At 41.2% G+C, this 20,776-nt stretch overlaps 2 protein-coding genes across 2 annotated transcripts in view; both read left to right on the forward strand.

Annotated features, from left to right (window-relative positions):
* Window positions 1-15,041, forward strand: part of kif19 (kinesin family member 19) — a 37,015-nt gene extending 21,974 nt beyond the window's left edge. Inside the window, exons 4-20 of the mRNA XM_034108165.2 lie at window positions 25-112; window positions 1,021-1,157; window positions 4,570-4,695; window positions 4,782-4,976; window positions 8,342-8,488; window positions 8,600-8,722; window positions 9,059-9,215; window positions 9,351-9,525; window positions 9,665-9,863; window positions 9,950-10,220; window positions 10,570-10,694; window positions 10,782-10,945; window positions 11,072-11,177; window positions 12,211-12,334; window positions 12,558-12,946; window positions 13,400-13,568; window positions 13,661-15,041. Of these exons, the coding sequence (XP_033964056.1) occupies window positions 25-112; window positions 1,021-1,157; window positions 4,570-4,695; window positions 4,782-4,976; window positions 8,342-8,488; window positions 8,600-8,722; window positions 9,059-9,215; window positions 9,351-9,525; window positions 9,665-9,863; window positions 9,950-10,220; window positions 10,570-10,694; window positions 10,782-10,945; window positions 11,072-11,177; window positions 12,211-12,334; window positions 12,558-12,946; window positions 13,400-13,568; window positions 13,661-13,788 (2,823 nt within the window). The 3' untranslated portion in view covers window positions 13,789-15,041. The remainder of the gene's footprint in view (window positions 1-24; window positions 113-1,020; window positions 1,158-4,569; window positions 4,696-4,781; window positions 4,977-8,341; window positions 8,489-8,599; window positions 8,723-9,058; window positions 9,216-9,350; window positions 9,526-9,664; window positions 9,864-9,949; window positions 10,221-10,569; window positions 10,695-10,781; window positions 10,946-11,071; window positions 11,178-12,210; window positions 12,335-12,557; window positions 12,947-13,399; window positions 13,569-13,660) is intronic.
* Window positions 15,042-15,525: 484 nt separating this feature from the next.
* On the forward strand, window positions 15,526-20,517 carry LOC117465227 (uncharacterized). The gene is made up of 5 exons (XM_034108162.2): window positions 15,526-15,642; window positions 17,241-17,906; window positions 18,036-18,236; window positions 18,329-18,458; window positions 18,540-20,517. Exons 2-5 carry the CDS (start codon window positions 17,516-17,518, stop codon window positions 19,024-19,026), a joined length of 1,209 nt encoding a protein of 402 aa, XP_033964053.1. The 5' UTR covers window positions 15,526-15,642; window positions 17,241-17,515; the 3' UTR covers window positions 19,027-20,517.
* The last annotated feature ends 259 nt before the right edge of the window (window positions 20,518-20,776 follow it).

Genomic DNA, 20,776 nt, shown 5'->3' on the forward strand with positions numbered 1-20,776 from the left:
AATATTTGTCTCCATCTTGTGCAGGATGAGGTGTACCGAGCTACCACCAAAGGGCTGATTGAGGGCCTCATTTCAGGCTACAATGCCACCGTGTTTGCCTACGGACCCACAGGTTTGTGAGTGTGTGTTTGTGTGTGTTGCTCTAACCCACAGAGTTAACTGAGTACTCTGTCTGAACAGAAGTGTATCATCTACCAATTACATGTGTTAGCGCTTGATGCAGACACTCTGGTCAACAGTAGAAGGGTGAGCACAGAAAACACCTAGCTTTAAGCATTTCGCTTTTTTGGTGTGTTTTGGTTCAGAATCACATATTTATTATTTAGTTACCGATAAGCAGAGATGGCAAAAGTACACACATCCTTTACTCAAGTAGAAGTACAGATACTCGTGTTTAAAAATACTCTGGTAGAAGTACTGACTAAACTTCTTTACTCAAGTAAAAGTAAAGAAGTATTGGCTTCGAAATGAAAGTACCCATAACTACCAACTGTTTTAAAGAGTACCTGAGCTCCCTTTATATTAATAGAACAATAATGTCATTGTTAGCTAATGAATGTTTTGATGCTGAACAACAGCAACATGACAACGTTTTCATTGGTCCCTCTTCTTTAGAGAAGACCAGGAAATGATGGATACACGGATCGTGTTCAAATCAATAGGCACGCAATGACTCTAAATAATAATGATCACGCCACCAAACACACATTCAAACTAAAGTAACGAGCCTGTTGGGAAAATGTAAGAAGTATAAAGTACAGGTATTTGTGTTAAAAATGTAAGAAGTAAAAGTAAAAAGTCGTCAGAAAAATAAGTAGTGGAGTAAAGTACTGATACCAGAAAAATCTACTTAAGTACAGTAACGAAGTATTTGTACTCCACTACTTCCCACCTCTGCCGATAAGTATGACATTTTCAAAATTGCATTAACTCCCTGTGTCTTTTACTTTTAACCACTAGATTGACCCATTATCATCTTGTTCATATTCTTATTTAAACGTGTTCCGTTTCTGTTTCCAGGTTGTGGGAAGACATACACCATGTTGGGGACGGACAAGGAGCCGGGCATCTACGTCCGAACGTTAAACGACCTGTTCCGTGCCATTGAGGAGACAAGTGACGACATGCTGTACAGCGTCTCCATGTCCTATCTCGAGGTACAGATTCCATCTTCCACAACTTATCTCTAGACACTTATTCTCAACACGAAAATACTCACCCAGTTATAGCAGTAGTGATGCAAAATAGATCCTCATTACCCTGAATCAGGGCTCCAAATGTTACAGCCATTAACTTGATTGCTCACTAAGAGTTTAAAGATTCACATCTGAATAGTTTTTATCGCCGTTTCTGTCAGCGACACAATTAGAACTTCTTCTTTGTCCGTCATCTGTTCACACTGATAAGATCTCAGGTTGTTAGCTAATGCCAATTGCAGCCAGGTGTCCATTACTTTTGCCTGGCATTCGTTTCACATCTGAAATGACACGAGCTAGCATCTACAGCGCTGACGAGAAGCCCAGACACGGATAAAAAGACTTTTCATAACGTGTTAAATCCACACTAGTATATGTGTGCTGTTATAGACATGTGTTTCTTTTATATCTTGTCTTGCTTCCTTTTTTATTTCTATTATAAACTACTTTGAAATGTCTTCTAAATTGCTTTTGAAAGGCGCTATTCCAGTTAATTTGCCTTGCCTCCTGTTGCCTTGTCAAAAACAATTAAGGCTATTTTGTGTTTACCTTCTTTCTTCTTCTAAAGGCAAAAGATCACAGGCTTCACAGTGCCACTTCAATGAATCAAACATTTTGTACATTTGTATTCTGAGCAGATATAACAGTTGCGTTGCTTTTCTCTCTTTTATATTCTTAGAATACAAACACAGACTATTGAGTGGTGGTTTTCTCTCATATGTGCTGTGGACTATGGTCTGTAGTGTTTACATTGTGTTTTATTGCACCTTTTTTCACAGAAAAATATACAAGACGAATTGAGGCAAAGCATTGAATCACTTACACTTTTTCGATGAAGTTGAGCATAGTTGCATGAATTTATATTGCAGACATTAGAGGGGGCAGCAATAATGACCCTAATAGACCATTACTCAAAATGAGTGAAGAGGTTTATTTTTAATTCTCATTATCTTTTATTTCATCACAGTGAGTAACCGTGCTGTAGGTGTAGAGGTGATTGTGTTGGGGTGAGGAGTGATCTGTGGTCCTGGTGGCTTAGTGATTATCTGCCTTTGTCACTGCATGATGCTGCCACTGATAGGCCTGCGGGCTGATGATGGCGGTTGATGGCGGTTTCTCTGCGTGCCTGCTGGCTGCGGTTCCAAACCTCATTACTGAGAAGCAGGTACAGCTCAGACTGAGTGTTTGATGACAAAGCCCTTAATAGCACTGGATACAATGGAGCTGGTTCATCTGACTGATAGCAGTAACCAAGCCTCTTTGGTGTGGCTTATAGTGTTTCCACTAAAAGAGGTAACTTTTGGCTTTTCTTGACTTTATTGGTCAATTTGAAGTTTGTATAATCATACTTATCTATTTTCAGCTTTTACTTTGTAGGTAGCAGAGTTGTTTTTATAATACAGGCAATATTATATTGTGTTAACACTGGAATTGTCCTTAATCAGAATCTAATTTAGCTCCCAAAGTCATTTGGAAAGGGATGGCAGCATGAATATAGAGAAGAATGACTCAGATTTGTTTAAAGTATTCTGTCAGGAAAGCAAATGAGAAAGCAAGAGGAACAAAGACAGATAGTAAGATAAATATACCCTTGTACAAAACGAAAAATTAGCCTTTATCTGAAAATGAAAATGTTTTTTTTTGCTGGGTACCGATTTTTCCTGCTGGGTAGAGGATTAGCTTCAGACATGGACATTTCGTTTTGTGTTTTCAGGGCCAAACACTGTCATTATATTTAATGATTGACATTGTGTTTGAAGCTCTGCTCTTTAGTAGCTGCCAGAGTAAAATGTTCCCATTAAAATGACAACCATAGAACCTGAATGAGCTGACCTGTATTGAACTCTCCGGGATCAATCCTGACACAAGTGTATGTGTGTGACGTGTGTGTTTACTGTTTCCAGGGAGCAATCTGTTGCCACCGCTGCCTCGCCACAAAGAGGTTAAACGCCATTTTACAGCCTGACTGAGCGAAATGCGCACATCGGCTCCCTTTCTTCTTCAAATCACTCTCTCTTTCACACGTGCAATCTCTAAAACACAGAAACATATAGAGTGAATGCAAATAAATAAACTGTTAAAAAAGGCACATGTTATTGCTCCCCCTTCCTCTTTTATATTTCTTTTTATTTCCCACATCTTCTCACACCAGGAACCTCAATGGAAGAAGAAGCCTTTTAGCTACTGTATGCTGGCGTCACGGATCTCATTGGGGTTGTTTTACAAACAAATAATTAATGACATTCTCACTGTACTTTGTTGTAGTGCTGATAACGAATGTTACCATGATAAACTCTGACATTGAACATTACCTGCTTAACATCTAAATGTCAGTGTTCTCTTTCTTAACATGTGAGAATGCTGACATTCGACATTAGCCCAAAGCACCATCAGCAGTGTTGGAAGAAGTACAAAAAACTACGGTCTTAATTTACTCCATTACAAGTAAAATTCCTGATTTCAAAATGTTACTTAAGTAAAAGTACAAAAGTATTAGGATTAAAATATACTTCAAGTACGAAATGTAAAAAAATACTCTGCACAATGGCCCATTTCATAATAACATAAAGTATAGCATTATTATAAGCTGTGCATACTTTTTTTTCACAGTATTATATTATTGTGGTTAATTTATCCTGTTTTTATTCATGTAAGAGTAGTTATTTAAATATGTGAAAGGCTGTGTAGATTAGTACAGTATCATGTGTTTTTCATATGTAGAAAGTAACTATGAGTGTTAAATAAATGTAGAGGAGTAAAAAGTTAAATATTGGCTTTCAAAGTGTTATAGAGTAGAAGTTTAAAGTATTATTACATGGAAATACTTAAGTAAAGTACAAATATGTCAAAAAAAGTACAATTATTGAGTAAATGTACTTAGTTACTTTTCACCACTGACCTATCCACCTGGCTGTGTAGGTAACAGCTCCCCCTTTGTTTGTGGCTGAAGTCAGTTTGACAAATACAAACTGTCCTCACAGCTCCGACCTCACAGGTTTGATGTCCAGTGTCCTTTTCCAGGATGTCACTTCCTGCACATGGCTTTTATGTAGTTTGAGGGGCTTTTGCAGCACCATCAAAGTCAGTTCAAAATTGCTTTTTGAGAAATAAAAGCACTGAAGACGACTAATGAAAGCCTGCCACCCAAATTGGTGTGGTTTCAAAATGAAAAGTTGCTGAACATATAGCACTTGAAGATTTTGTACCAGGTTTGAGGCTTGAAAGCCTGAATGGAGCATTTTCAGAGGACATCAAGCACCTCCAGTTGATGTTTGACTGTAACTCTAAGGAACATAACTTAATGTGCTTTACTTGGTTTATTTTGATGGTGCATTCAGGTGTCAATTTATTATTTCTATCCATGTCTTTTTAGATCTACAACGAGATGATCCGTGACCTGCTGAACCCCTCCTCGGGCTTCCTGGACCTGAGAGAAGACTCTAAAGGAGTGATTCAGGTGGCTGGCATCACAGAGGTGTCTACCATCAATGCACAAGAGGTTAGACAAGCCACCTTACCCTGCATGTTCTCATTTATTTCAATGAAGACATTATGATTACAACAAGTCTGCCTTTGTGTTTTCAGATCATGGAATTACTGATGAGGGGCAACAAGCAGCGCACTCAAGAGCCGACCGCCGCCAACCAGACGTCGTCCCGCTCCCACGCTGTGCTGCAGGTGGCCGTGAAGCAGCAGAGCCGGTGTCGAGACATCCTGCAGGAAGTCCGCTTTGCACGCCTCTTCATGATCGACCTCGCCGGATCTGAACGAGCGGCACAGGTGTGTGTTTACATCCCCAGTCAGGAGGAGAGTAATTGGCGGAAATTACGTTTTACAGGTGTTTTGTTTGCAGATGTCTACGTGGTTGCAAACACTTCTGTCAACCATTCTGCCAAACTGAAGTTCAAAGACTGTTTGTACAGCTCTTTTAAGCCTCTATGGACACATTATACATGTACAACCTGAAAACTACAAGGCTCTGCTTTGTGAGAGTCTGCTCACTGGGGATGCTTGGCAGCCTATCTTTACAACAGACCAGAGGACTGAGGTTCCCATAAACCTCAGGACACTTTAATGAAAGCCCCTTTATATCTGCCATTACGGCCCGCTATGCACTTAATTAAACTCCAACCTTTTGGCAAATGGGATGACGTTAAAGTGCAACACAATGCTTTGCAGTTTCACCAAAGAAAAGTAAAAGCTGTGGAGTGGAATTTCATGAAATGTGTATTTCCACTTTATACTCCAACTTTAAATACTACTCACTTTTCAAACTAAGATTTAACATACAAACAATAACATTAAAGTTAACATCTCGCCAAGCTTCAACAATGAAATATAACTTGCACATACATGAATCACCAACAATAAACTAATATATAGTATAGCATTAAATCCCAGGAAACATTTGCTGCATTGGGTACTTTTCAGTTCTCATAATAGCTACTTTCTTATACTGAGGAAAACCTTGATTTACCCAAACATTTTTATTTATTCCTTTAACCAGGTCGACTGTAACCATCATGTCATTTTCCCTTTCTCTCTGTGATCATTGAAGGAAGGTTTCTTTCCCGAAACATGGATATTTTTTGCATTATTACTTCTTTGAATTTTTTTTGCAAGTGACAGGCAAAGTAAAAAAAATGACATGCAGTTCTCCCACTTAAAAAGATGAGAGAGGTCTGTAATTTGCATCCTAGGTATACCTCAACTATGAGACAAAATGAGGAAAAGAAAATCCAGAAAATCACATTGTCTGATTTTTAAATAATTTATTTGCAAATTATGGTGGAAAATAAGTATTTGGTCAATAACACAAGTTCATCTCAATACTTTGTTATATACCCTTTGTTGGCAATGACAGAGGTCAAACGTTTTCTGTAAGTCTTCACAAGGTTTTCACACACTGTTGCTGGTATTTTGGCCCATTCCTCCATGCAGATCTCCTCTAGAGCAGTGATGTTTTGGGGCTGTCGCTGGGCAACACGGACTTTCAACTCCCTCCAAAGATGTTCTATGGGGTTGAGATCTGGAGACTGGCTAGGCCACTCCAGGACCTTGAAATGCTTCTTACGAAGCCACTCCTTCGTTGCCCGGGCGGTGTGTTTGTGATCATTGTCATGCTGAAAGACCCAGCCACGTTTCATCTTCAATGCCCTTGCTGATGGAAGGAGGTTGTCACTCAAAATCTCACGATACATGGCCCCATTCATTCTTTCCTTTACACGGATCAGTCGTCCTGGTCCCTTTGCAGAAAAACAGCCCCAAAGCATGATGTTTCTACCCCCATGTTTCACAGTAGGTATGGTGTTCTTTGGATGCAACTCAGCATTCTTTCTCCTCCAAACACGTCTAGTTGAGTTTTTACCAAAAAGTTCTATTTTGGTTTCATCTGACCATATGACAATCTCCCAATCCTCTTCTGGATCATCTCAATGCTCTCTAGCAAACTTCAGACGGGCCTGGACATGTACTGGCTTAAGCAGGGGGACACGTCTGGCACTGCAGGATTTGAGTCCCTGGCGGCGTAGTGTGTTACTGATGGTAGCCTTTGTTACTTTGGTCCCAGCTCTCTGCAGGTCATTGACTCGGTCCCCCCCGTGTGGTTCTGGGATTTTTGCTCACCGTTCTTGTGATCATTTTGACCCCACGGGGTGAGATCTTGCAAGAAGCCCCAGATCGAGGGAGATTATCAGTGGTCTTGTATGTCTTCCATTTTCTAATAATTGCTCCCACAGTTGATTTCTTCCCACCAAGCTGCTTACCTATTGCAGATTCAGTCTTCCCAGCCTGGTGCAGGTCTACAATTTTGTTTCTGGTGTCCTTTGACAGCTCTTTGGTCTTGGCCATAGTGGAGTTTGGAGTGTGACTGTTTGAGGTTGTGGACAGGTGTCTTTTATACTGATAACGAGTTAAAACAGGTGCCATTAATACAGTTAACGAGTGGAGGACAGAGGAGGCTCTTAAAGAAGAAGTTACAGGTCTGTGAGAGCCAGAAATCTTGTTTGTTTGAAGGTGACCAAATACTTATTTTACCGAGGAATTTACCAATTAATTCATTAAAAATCCTACAATGTGATTTCCTGGATTCTTTCCCCCCATTCTGTCCCTCATAGTTGAAGTGTACCTAGGATGAATATTACAGGCCTCTCTCATCTTTTTAAGTGGAAGAACTTGCACAATTGGTGGCTGACTAAATACTTTTTTGCCCCACTGTACATGCCCTTTTACAAAGTAGGAAAAAAAAACTAAAGAAGTCAATTGACGACTGAAGTTGGTAAGGACTTTCATGATTGCCAAATAAATCACAGCCAGTTCCGTGCTGTTGGCTGCTCGGTAGAGAAATATGTCTCTGGTGTCTCACAGGTGCAGTCGATACTTCTGTAGAGAAGAGCAGGACTGTGTGTCAGACAGGGAAAATAACTACCTGTGAGCCCATTCCTTTTCTGCACTACATCTTTTTCACTGACCTTCTCTTTTCAAGCACTCTAGTGAGGATGTTAAAGATGTGTTCAGTTTGTTGCTGGAAGTTTTTTTAAGTTTTGAGAGGCCTTGCTATTGATGAACAGCACATGTGGTGGCCTCCATTAAGAATCGAGCTGAACAAGAGTTTTGTCACTTGAAGCAGCTTTGAACATTGTATGTGCTCCTAAAGAAGAAGAGTGAAAGTTAGGGAGGTAATGCCATCTCCTGGGCAAGGATGGAAAATTGAAAGAAATCCAAGAGCCGTATTTAGAGTAGGATGCCTTGGAGGTAAAGTCCTTAAAGCCCCTGAACATGTTTAAATAATTAAATGATGCTCTGCTATGTTGAATAGGTGTGACTCGTGTTAAAGAAAACACTGATTGGTATTATTTTTTTGGGTGTAAAATCAATGAGAAGGGGACAAATAAAAAAACTCAAACATAAATGACTGTGTTCATGTGGGATCCCATTGCCTAGGGTAACAAGTTGATAAAGAAGTTATTTTGGTCATTAAGCTGCTGACATTAAAGTTACTGGTTACCGTTTAGCTTCAACCTGTGTTTCATGTTTTACCTCTCCCTGTATATCCCTTCATTTCGTTTACTCTAACAATAAGACCATGGAATGCACAAAAAATACGAATGTATATGTTTTCTCACACACATCTGTCTATCTATCAGACTCAGAATAGGGGTCAGCGATTGAAAGAGGGGGCCCACATCAACCGCTCTCTCCTCGCTTTGGGCAACTGCATCAACGCCCTGAGCGAAAAAAATGGGGGCAAGTACGTCAACTACCGAGACAGCAAGTTGACCCGATTACTGAAGGTACAGCAATATCAATTATAGGGAACAAACTGTAGAAAATACCCTCACTGTATGTGGTCATTCAGAAGTTATTTATGTATTATTAATTCTTCTGATGGCTTTGATTGACAGGACTCGCTGGGCGGGAACAGCCGGACGGTCATGATCGCCCACATTAGCCCCGCCTCCGTGGCTTTTGAGGAGTCTCGTAACACGCTGGCGTACGCTGACCGTGCCAAAAGCATACGCACACGGGTGAGAACTCACATTTGATCTTTACGCCTTATCTCTCTCTACTACTCGTAAAATTAGAAAAGACTGGATTTCTTGATGCAATGAAATGTTTCATATAAATACTCCTTCACTGTAAAATGTCTTCGATTGGCAGTATCTTGCAATTTGTTTTAATTTTGCAGGTCCCACTGCAGCTATATCTTTGTAAAGTAGATTGTTAAGGTTTATTAAGACGATGTATTGCTATTTCAGTGTTGTAGTTCAGGACCAAATTAAGCTACTTGGTTCGAATTTTAAGAACCATGTAAATATCTCAAGTATTCTAATTATTGTATTTCTCATCACTTTGTGCTTCAGGTTAAGAGGAACCTGATACATGTGTCATACCACATTGCCCAGTACACCAACATTATCTCAGACCTGCGCTGCGAGATCCAGCGTCTTAAGAAGAAGATTGCAGATCAGGCGAGCCGCCAGCTCAACTCAGACCGGGCTGACATCCGCCATGTGCAGGGTAAAGTCTTTTCCACACCGCCTCCTGCTGCAGTACATGAAGAATATCTGCCAAAAGAAGCTCTAAAATGACTATTCTACACAGCTGCTTCCTTACTCCTCGCTTTTTATCATCACCTTTGATCACCTCTCGTAGCTGAGGTCCAGGCCCACTCCAGCCAGCAGAGTCGGGCGGAGATGGACCAGCTGAGGGAGCAGCTCTTGGATGCCTTCCGCCAACAGATGGAGATCAGGAGGAGCCTGATGGAGCTGGAAAACAACAACATGGAGATCCAGATCGACACCTCCAAACACCTGTTAACTATTGCAGAGTCAGTGTTAACATTGTATATCTTCCCTATCTGATAGCAAACATACAGTAATCTTTAAGAACAGGGGACAGAATTATGAACCAGATGACATATCATTATTCATGGCAGTTTAAATGTTTGTTTATCTTTCTTCACTCAGCTGGGAGCAGGAGCGGAGTAGACGCAGGAGGAAGTGGCGGGCTGAAAGGAGGAAGGAAAGTGTTAATAAGGATGAAAGTGAGAAGGACTCTGATTCCTCCGAGTCTCCTCCTGACAGCACAGAGACCCAGGAGGTGGCTATGGCCCGGGAAAACCTTGTTACACTCATGGCAGAACAGAAAAGGATCCACAAACAGAAGGTAGAGGAGACATCTATTAGATACTAAGCACTGTATTATTATACCTTATAAACAAAGTGTCTCATACCGTTCTTCTCATCCTCAAGGCATTACACGAGCGCAGATTTCTGGAGCTTAGGGATCGGGCCCGGCGATTGGAGGAGCTGCTGCCACAGCGGGTGAGCTCAGAGGAGCAGCGGGAGGTTCTGTGTCTCCTCTGCAAGGTCCACGAGCTGGAGATCGAGAACACAGAGATGCAGTCCCACGCACTGCTCAAAGACAACGTCATCCGGCACAAAAACGTTGTGGTGCAGCGCTTCGAGCAGCACAGACACCTGTGTGACGAGATCATACAGCAGCAGAGGCAGTTCATTGATGGTGGGTATGGCAGCAATAACTCCAAAAACGGTTTAGCCCTTATACATCAATTTAAAAAAGGTTATCAGAAATGCCTGTGTCAAAAAACGGTCATACTGTAAGCAAAGCAAACAAAAAATATGCAACTATTTGGATCGAAAACATTCCAAACTTCTGTTGGTTCCCGTTTCTCAGCCTTAAGGACGTTCTGCTTTCGTTGCTGTTAGATAATAGTAAACCTTATCGGGGCTCTGAAATGTTTGTTCGACAAAACAAGGCATTTGATGACAATGCCTGAAAGTAATCAGTAGATTAATTGAAATAGAATAGTCGGTTGTTAATTGACCTGAACTGTGTGTTTGTGTTCCAGACCACAGTCTGCTCGTCCCTCCACACCTCCAGGAGCTGTATGAGATCTACATGAGGCAGCTAGATGAGAGGAAGCTGGACCGAGCCATGGCCCTGGATAAGGTGACCATCAGACACACCATCAAGGTAGGTCAAATGTATTTAAATAGATGATACAAACATATGGTTGTCTATACGAATATCATCACTTATAATTCCTCCCAATTATTTCAGGAGGGCTCTCTACCAAAGATCACCCTGCCTGGTCAGGGTCGCGACAACACGCAGGACATGGACTCAGACCAGGAGAGTGTACGCAACATGTGCGCTGATAACAGGCGAGGCCAAGCCAAAATCCGTAGACACACTCTGCCCCCCATCCTGCACGAGCCTGAGCTGTAAGAGCACATCTGGTTCATATGTTTCTGTTCAACAGCTGATTTGATATAAACAGCAAAATGTACATATTACAATAACAATAGCAAAGTTAATTTCTCCATTTGTTATATTTCTTTTTCTGTCAGCGACAATAACAGAGTTTTCAAGAGCAGCCCTCATGCCAGGCAGTTGAAAAACTCGTCTGTAATGACCCCCCTTCCGATCCACATCAACGGCAAGGGTAACAGAGAGGTGAGGACTTTTCTAACTCTACTTATAATGAGCAGCATTCGCTCTGACTCATTCCATTTCAATAGCTGTCCCTGAGAGGTGCCTCATGCTGTGAATTAATACAGCTCCGTCAGGTGTTGCTTTTGACTTCAAGCCATACGAATTCCTCTTTGAATTATACTCACATATATATTCCCTCAACAACTTCATTTGCAGCCCACGCACCCGCACAATGGAGACTGAGAGCTGTCATGAGTATTCTCTCTCAACTCTCTTTCCATTCAGGGTTTTTGCTTAGCTTTCCATGTTGAAACTCACAAAGCAGCAGAAGGATATCTTTGTACGGATAAAGCTAACAATACATTTTCAAAGATTCATCTGCAAATTATCTTCAAAATTAACTGATTCATCATTTGATTTGTAAAATGTCACAAAATAGAGATTAATGTCCATCCCAGCTTCTCAAAGTCCAAGGTGTCTTTTACATAGCCAGTCCAAAACAATTATTTTGAGAGGCTTAAAACTGAATTTTATGACATTTTTGCAAATAATACATCTTTAACAAGTTATCACCAGGCCTTTTAAAGACCAGTAAAAAATTATTGAAATGTAAGGAACATTTCTGCAAAATGTTACAATTGAACACCTGGTCTGTCCTGTTTTTTGATTAATTAAATATATAATTAAATATCCATAAAATATTTTATATAAAAAGTATTTATAAAAGTAAGGCACGGACCGTAAATTAACTTAATAAAACGTGTCCCTGAAGTTAAAAGGATGGGAACCACTGAGCTAGTCGACTAATGGATGCAGCTCTACATATTGGTTCCAGGCTTAAGGTAATATTACCTCCATCTAATTTCCTCTTGTGTCAATGAGTCAGCAGTGTGACTCATAGACGAAATGAAAAAGAGTTCTGAATGCTAGAATCCAAGTGCCCTATTCAAAGAATCATTTCCGAGAGGCACAGAGTTGATTCAGATGGCTCTCAACATGACCCTGACTGAAAGCAAAGTGAATCTGTGACTACCTCTGGATCTCATGTCTGCAGCTGCAGCCTCTGGCCCCTGAGAGCTCTCTGAGCTACACCCACCTCAGCCACAGCATCAGCAGCCACCTCGACTCGTCCCCCGAGAGCAGCGAGGCCGGGGCGGAGGTCGCCATTACTCGAACAGGTAAGATAACAGAATATATTCAGGACAGGTTAGTGGAGCGACAACAAATATCATTAATGAATTGAGAATGTTCAACTTATAGTCTTTTAGCACATACAAATATGATATGAAATTAATCTTTTTCAATCTCTGAACCGTTAGCTGTGCCCATGAAATGTATTTTTTTCTGTAGCCTTTAATGTGTGGTACAGTGGGTCAAATATAAATCCCTGTGTCTCTGCAGAGCGGCAGCAAATCCTGAAAGGGGTCCAGAACATCGTAGTAAAAGCAGCCCGTCGTCGCTCCAAAGCCCTGGAGGCGGACTCGTTACGGTTACCCCCTCCGCCCTCCCCTCTGGACCCCAAGAAGCAGAAGAGCAGCCTCTCTTTGAGTGAGGCCCCCCCCAGAGGTTTGCCGATGCGACGTGGCAGGCAGCCCAGCCCCGAGCTCAGACACGCCACCTCGGACGACAACCTGTCCAGCAGTACGGGGGAGGGGCCTGGCTTGCAGGTGACCTGGACACGCCCACGCAACCGCCAGGTCCCGATTAAAAACCAGACGCCCCGAGAGGCGGACTTTGAGGCTCGCCGCAAGAAGAGGCGTTCCCGCTCTTTCGAGGTCACTGGTCAAGCAGTGAGTATTTTCCAAATTATGCATGCACAGGAGACAATGATGTATTAACATGAAATATTAATAAAGAACAAACAAAGCAGCCATTTCTTTATGGCCGTTAAGGGTAAGAAAAATGTCAAGCAAATGGCAACCAGCCTCAATAGACCATATCACGTTGTGACATTGCTCAAGGATGAACTGAGCAAACCTAACTAACTAACCAAACTAAACACGTTTTTAGGCCACATCCCAGTAATGCATATGCTGATCATGACACTTTCACACAAGATTCCTTAAAGTATAATAAGGTGAAGTAATAATGTGTTATGTGGGATGACAAATGTGTTTAATAATTAATAGAGGCTTCCTTTAATATTTTAATTAGCATAGTAAAATCGAAGCAAATTGAATGAGTAACATTTTAGTACAAAATAAGAAAAGCATGATATCATTTCTCCCTCTTCTTGTTTACAGCTGCCTCAAACAAAGACAACCACAGCTCAGAGGTTCCGCCCTCTGGACAGCACATCAGACCCCTATCTCCACAACAACGGGCCCCCACAGGCTCCCATGCTCCGCCCCCAGTTCAGAGGGGTCCCTCCTCTCGCCAAAATCAGGGCACACCACAACATCCAGCAAACAGGTGAACCACCTTCACTGCCAATGTAAACCAAGTATTGTCCTCAGTAACAACTTTGTATTGAGTATATTTGTTATGTCCCTTTCTTTTTACAGGCTCAAACACAGAGCCCTCCACAGCCCACATGAATAACCTGAAGCGGGGATCCCAGCTGCGGCAGCCCCAGCCCCTCCTCTACATCAGCACCACAGGGACCGGGGCGCAGCGCACACGCAGACACTGAGCCAGCACCCCAATGTATCCTCAACACCAGCACTAACACCCAAACCAGCCCCCCAGCCCAGCATTTAACCCCTGAGTGACCGACATCAGGCAGGACTGTGAGGCAGTATGACTGAGACACCTCCACGCAGGTCTCCTCTGTGCTTTGCTGTGGACACTGAGCAGCGGCGCTCTGAGAGCCATCAGCCTGCAGACACCAAAGATTGTTCAACATAAAGTTCTGTTGGGTTCTGTCCAGTGTTTCCACTTTAGCTTGCTGTCGTGCTAAATTGTGTTTGGTATCCTCAGGTCAGGATAACGTCAAGCTCACTATGAATGCAACATTGTACTAATGTTTGTGCGTTATGAGAATATATGGTTTGGTAATGTTCAGTGCTTGTGATAAGGGCCAGCATTGACTTAATGGGGAATCATTAATACTTTGTAATGGCAATGTAAAAACTGCATAATAGGAAATGGCCCGACATCAAATTGTTTCAGTATCTTGTAGTGACGTCCCGATTTAATGACATGCTCATATTTGAGTTAAAAAATCTTCTTGATTGTTGTTCCCGTCTGGATTCAAACTCAATGTTGTGTTCTCACACGCCCGGGGTTGATGCCTTCTCTTACCCAAACATGACTGTTTAATGTCATGTCTGTTTGTGTAGATGTATGTACCACAAGTTGCTTTTCAAGAGTAGTTGGCTGTTTTTAATGAAATATTTAACTGTTGCCTTTACTTGTATTTTGTTGTCATCGACATTGTTTTCATAATTACTGCTTTCTATGCTTTATTTTGTACATTTTTTTTAATTTGTACCTACATAAATTCAAAGAAGATGAGAAATGTTGCTCCTTGTTTCTCTGGTACAAACACATTATTAATTGGCTCCATTTAAAAACATTTTGATGGCAGCCAATGAAAATGTGGGACCAGGATTAAAATGAGTGTCAGTGTGTAATTGTATTTTTCTAAATAATGAATCTGTGCAAATGAATAGTCTCGCATCTGTTACCATGACATTTCTAAGTCATTTCTACAGCAGAAAATGTTTACTCACATTATGCTTTCTGCTAATTGGATGTAATATTCTAAAACGTCCCCTAGAGGGTGAACAGTCACATATGGGCAGAAGAAATTCAGCATCCAAAGGAAAGTAGGCCATCTGATGGACCATTTCTGCACATTTGTTATCCTAAGAGGAATTTGAGCTGTTATTTAGCTTGTTTTAGCATTTATTATTCAATTTGGAGGATTATAGTCATTGTATGGCTGATATTGAAAGTTGCATGTCCTATTTAGGATTGTTTTGAGTCCTTAAATCTGGCATGGGCACCCTCGCCTGCACATATAATTGTAATCGCAAATGCGTGTAAATGTTATGAGTGAAAGGGCGATTTTATTTAAATATATAAGGGTGTTCGCATCACTTGTCAAACTGCTTCTTCCATACTGCTGCACCAAATGCAAAGTATCTTTAAGTAAGTATATACTTTTGCAAATGGTTATGTACGCACTTATATGCTTCAAATAGACTTCTTCGATATATTTGTGTATGAAAACACTTGTGAAATAAGTCCGAAAGGAACAAAAAGAATATTTTCATCCCATTGTATGAAAAAGACTACGTCGGAAATCCCGCCTCCTCTAAATTACTGACGGCATTCCTAACCAATGAGGAGTCACATACTTCAAGATTGATGTGTCAATCGACCAATCAGCGGAGAGATTACGGTTCTGGGGCGGTAGTGCACGTACAGCTGATTTGCAACCCGCCGAAGCTACAGCGGAGAAGGAGGAAAAATGTCGCTGATGTCGATACGGACCGTTCTAGGATCAGTGGCCTTTTAGGAAAACTCTGACGGCAGTTTGGTGAGTGGGGCAGCCGTCACTAGTTGCATCTTAGGTTAGCGGTTACATTTGGGCAGTCCCGTCCAGAACCGCTATAGTTTATCTCGTTTTGTGCAAAGTTTCGGGCCTGCCGTTTAGAAAAACCCAGCAGCAGCCGCCCATGGCAGCCATGATGAATGTTAGTTACGATAAATGAAGCATTGTTGATATAATGCGTCGATAGTTGATAAGGTTAGCTTTAATGTCAGCTTTTTCCTTATAAATTAATCCTACAATTCAAAATGAGCAACTGTGGTTATTAAATGTTTCCAAAATGAAGGAAAGTTTTCTTGTTGAATGATATATTCGAAAGTTATTCATTTGTACACCAGAGCTGCACGTTCTGAGCGCGAGACTTAAAACGAGTAATCACTGTATATTTATATATACAGTAGGCCTATATGGTAATCAAGCGCGTTTAGCATGGGCTGATTCTCTGCGCCATGTATAACGTTGTTAAATTACATTTTATTGCGTGGTTACTTGGACAATGACAGGATACTAAGTTGACCTGAAATAGATCCTGTTCATACGTCTCGTCCCAATCTCTTCTTTCAGCACTGGCTGCGCTGGAGCTGCGAGTAAAACAGACAACAGGAGTGATGTTGACACAAAAGCTGACCTTTAACTTGCCTGCTTAGCCCTTTGCAAGGTCCAATTTAAACACATGCCATGCCAGGCGTACATTTTCCTTTTGTATGGTGCGTAATTCACCTGGATGGGTTTTTCCCACCGAGAAAATCACATTCCTGCTGTGTCTTTTTCATTCAAGTCGATGGATACAATTACAAATAGGCCTATGTAGTGTCATTGTGACCCTGACTTCTACCAAACCACATTTACGTAAACTAACTTTGGACTCACTTGATTTTTCTTGTTCTCCAGATAACACTAACTCTTTATCCCTCAAATTAATGTTCAACCTCTATTCATACTTTTGCACATGTTCCATCATGGGCTTGTATTTGATAAAAACATCTAGTAAAGTCTAAAGAGAATAGCATTGAAAGAGAACACAATTAAATTACCAGAACCAAGTATCAATGGTGTTATTGGTGATTTGTATTCACATTTGTTTAAAACAATTTATGTTTGTATATAGTTATTTTACATGTGTAACATTTGAAATACTGCAGTCTAAAAAGAAAAGACCTGGATTCAAAAAGGTTACCAATGTCTAAGTGTTTGCATATAGCCTACTATGAGAAATTAAATTGCTCATTATGCAGAACAGCTCAAATCAAAATATAAATAATTTAACTGGATTATAATTATGAATGTGTTCATCGCTTAATGTTGTAGCTGGGTTAGGGTAACAACATTTGGTACAAAATCCTTTTGCCTTTTACTATTCCAAAACCAAATCAGTAATTATGGGTGAGTTCTCCGAAAACAATTATTATCATAGCTTCTAATGGATTGACTTTGACTTTCCCACAGGCGAGTTAGTAATTATAATGTTATTTATTTATTATAGATTAGTATCATAATTAATAAAGTCAACAGAGCTTTACCTTTGAATGTGAGAAAATTAGAAATGATTTGGTACTAACCAGGTTGTTACTATGTTTTTCTTTCAGAATGAATCCTCTGCTGTGATGTTTCCATGAAGCATAACACGCTTCCTGATACTGCACAGAAAGTGGAACGCTCTAACAGTTTCAAAGTGGGAGGTTTATCTGGACTGTAGGGAGAGTCAGTTTACGTTTCCTTGTCTAGTCAGCTTCAGCCATAACAATTTAAGAACAGAGGAGGACACTGTAACACTACATGGGCCTCTAAGGTGATCTGATCGGATCATTAAAGCCTCTGGAGCCTCCTCCCTCAGCTAGAAAGGTCACATTTCAGCAAAGACATGGACCCAAATACTCGGGTGGTGGGCCTGGACGCCCAGGGGAACATGGTTTTCACCGTGGTCAAACCCGTAATGGGCATCTTCCAGGTGGCTTCAGAACAAACTGGCAATGTGGCACATGGCAGCATGGGGCTCCAGGGTTTATCTGAAAGCACATTAATTCTCCCTCAAATACAAGGCCAGTTTGACCAGAACCAGATGGAAATGCACCATTTACAGCCTCATATTCAGATGCCCCAGATGCAGGTGTCTGCCCCCGAGCAGACAGAGGTTGTGCCCCAGAATCAGGACCCGCCTCCAAACTCAAGCACAAATCCAGAATCTGCAACCCACATGCCTTTTGCTGAGGTGTCGTCACTTCTGGATCCCAACATGAAAGGATCTAAGGCTCGTAAGTGGCCCGATATGTCATTGAAAACATTGTACATTTCAAGTTTAACGCATTTATGATTGACATTATTAAATACTATTAAGTCCATGCTGTGCTGATTTCCCTCCCACTGTCTTGATCTGTTTAAAGGGAAATATCTAATCTCGTATGATGAAATCAAGCGACGCCTGCAGGCCCCGGAGAAGATGTCGCTGCGCTCCCTGGCAGCATACACTCGGGTCAGCAGAGGCCCGGCCAGCAAGAAAACTCTGCTGGAGTCACTGAATGTTCTCGGCCTCACACCAAGCACAACTACCTCTGTTTCTTCCTCTTTCTCCAAACTCACTGAAGGTGACACAGATCTGTTAAAGGATGTGTAAATGTGATGTTGCTAACAAGAAAGCAAAAGACTTAACTGTGGTTTAATTTGTGTATGTGGGAAGGCGACACCCGAGCACTGTGTGACGATATGAAGGACTTTGCCCATGACTACATCGACTACAGCAACATGGCTAAACAACTCATCCCTGAGACCAACACAGTTCAACACTGGTCCAAAATAATTGAAACTAAGTACGTACTACATGTCCTCGCCATAACCTAGCCTTCAAGAAGTGCGGATGAAGACCATAATAACACACTTTTTTTTCTTAGGAACCACCTGGAGGACATGAGGAAGTGCTTCATGGACCCGGTGAACAGCGGTGCGTTTGATAACGTCACTCACGGCCTGGGTCTCGGTATGTTGGACGCAGCCCTGGACATGGTCATTATGGTTATCGAGCAGCAGATCCGGATCCTGTCCGGCGCAGCAGCATCAGACCCGGCTGACTCCGCTCCGCCGATGCGCCGTATCCGCAGGCGCCATCGAAAATCCCGCCCGAATGACATTGAGTCCCCTCACAAGGCGTCTGCTGGGGTCAACGAGAAAGGCAAGGTCATTTCGAAGGGCAAGGCTCGAGGCAAAGCCAGGAAGAAGATCAGTCAGGAGAGTGCAGCGGCTGTTCTGATGGAAACCCAAGCAGAGCAGTGCCAGCCGGATGATGCGCAGGGTAATGTCCTCACGCTGGTGTCTGTTGGATATGAGACTGTCTCCAGTGGGCTCAATACAACAGGGATAGTTGGACACAATGTCACATGACCAGTCCAAAGAACCAATTATAGTCCCATTCAAAGGGATGAAACACAGGCTCTGCACACTCTGTGAAAAGAGATCACCGCTATGGCGGGCTCAGCATCAACGTATTATGTTACATCTTGAAAAAAGACTTGAAGGAATAATTGGTTGTTTTTGGAAATGCTCTAGCTTTCCTGCAGAGCGTTAGATAAGAAGATTTATACCACTTTGTTGTCAGTCCGTATTCTAAATATGTAGCTGGGAACAGCATGGGGTTAGCTTTCCTTAAAGGCTGGAAACAGGTAGAAACAGTTAGTGTCTGACCAACAATAACAAAGGCCACCTGCCAGCAACTGAAAGCCCACCCAATTAACACCTGACATCTAATTAGTTGGAACCACACACTAAAATCTGAAGTGTAAGTAGTGGTTTTACGGTTTGGTATTGTGTTTTCTACACTTTGTTTGTACAGAATAAGTCATGTTCAGATTGAATTGAATTTGGACAAAGCTAGGCTATCTGTTTCCACTCGTAGCTGCTACTACATATTTAATGTACATAAATGAATGTGGTTTCGATCTTCTGGTCTAACTCCTGCTCAGGGCCAGACTGGGATAATAATTCAAGCAAGGAATCTTACATCAACCCGGGCAAATCCTCACATTTTTACTTGAAATGTATTTTTCTGGTTACTGTTATGCCAGTAAAATATTTTTTCGTTTTTAATTTGCTACTAAAGAAAAATCTGCCAAAAAAAAACACAAGGATAAAAAACGTCTTCAGTTTAAAATATTCAACTGCACTTCAATAATCAATGCATCAAGAATAATGAGTTGACTGTTGAGCATTCTTGGAGTGTTTATTTGACACCAGGCATTTCCCCTAGAGCTCTGATTGGACCGTCGGTGACGTCATGAACCTCTGGTAGATCTGTGTTAACGGAGACATAGCATTGATGTGTGGAATTAAAACAGTCAACTAGGGAGAGGAGTTGGGATACTATAGTGTGCTATACCATCCCTGGTAGCATGTGTTTTTTAATACACTCTTACTATTAAATTGAACACTAATCCTGTCCCTTGCTTATGAGCCATTGTGCAGTATTAAGCTGTATGTCTCTTTTTAATATTTTATTTTCATTTAGAAATGCAAAATGAAATGGGTAAATCAATAACACTTTTCCCTAAATGCCTTTAAGTGAATCCTCTGTTTCTTTAGTAGCAGGTTTCATATGTGTAGTCGAACTGAATGCAGTTGATTTTTTTAAACTATGTTTTCAGTGAGAAAAAAATCCAGGCTCAGGTGTGCCGCTCGTGATTTAGAACGGATAGTATCAGAGGTCTGGATTCTATTTTCTGATGGTGGTACAATGTCTCCCGTGTCCCTGTTGTATTTATTGGTTACATTTCCAATTGAAAATATTTTTGTTCTGTACTAGATTGTTGATAAAAACCTTTGTTTTGACTGGAATCTCAGGATTTGAGTAAAATATAAAGATTGGATTTTTATAACAAACTCTTGATGCTGTTATTGTCTTGCGATATTGATATCATAAATATCGCATTTAGCCGTGCCTAAATAGAGAATGGATTGAATTTAAAAGTGATTACATTGTTTTGAGTTTTGGGGAGATTTCTTTTTTAAAATCCAGACGTCAGAGATGGATAATATTCACTTATTAACAAGTTGTAATGATGGGTCAAATCATCATTTACATTAGTTGAATTGTATAGAGACATCTGGCTTAAGAGTTGCAGTACATCTTTGTTAAACA

Source organism: Pseudochaenichthys georgianus, chromosome 19, assembly GCF_902827115.2.
Source record: "Pseudochaenichthys georgianus chromosome 19, fPseGeo1.2, whole genome shotgun sequence".
In the NCBI taxonomy this organism is placed as follows: domain Eukaryota; kingdom Metazoa; phylum Chordata; class Actinopteri; order Perciformes; family Channichthyidae; genus Pseudochaenichthys; species Pseudochaenichthys georgianus.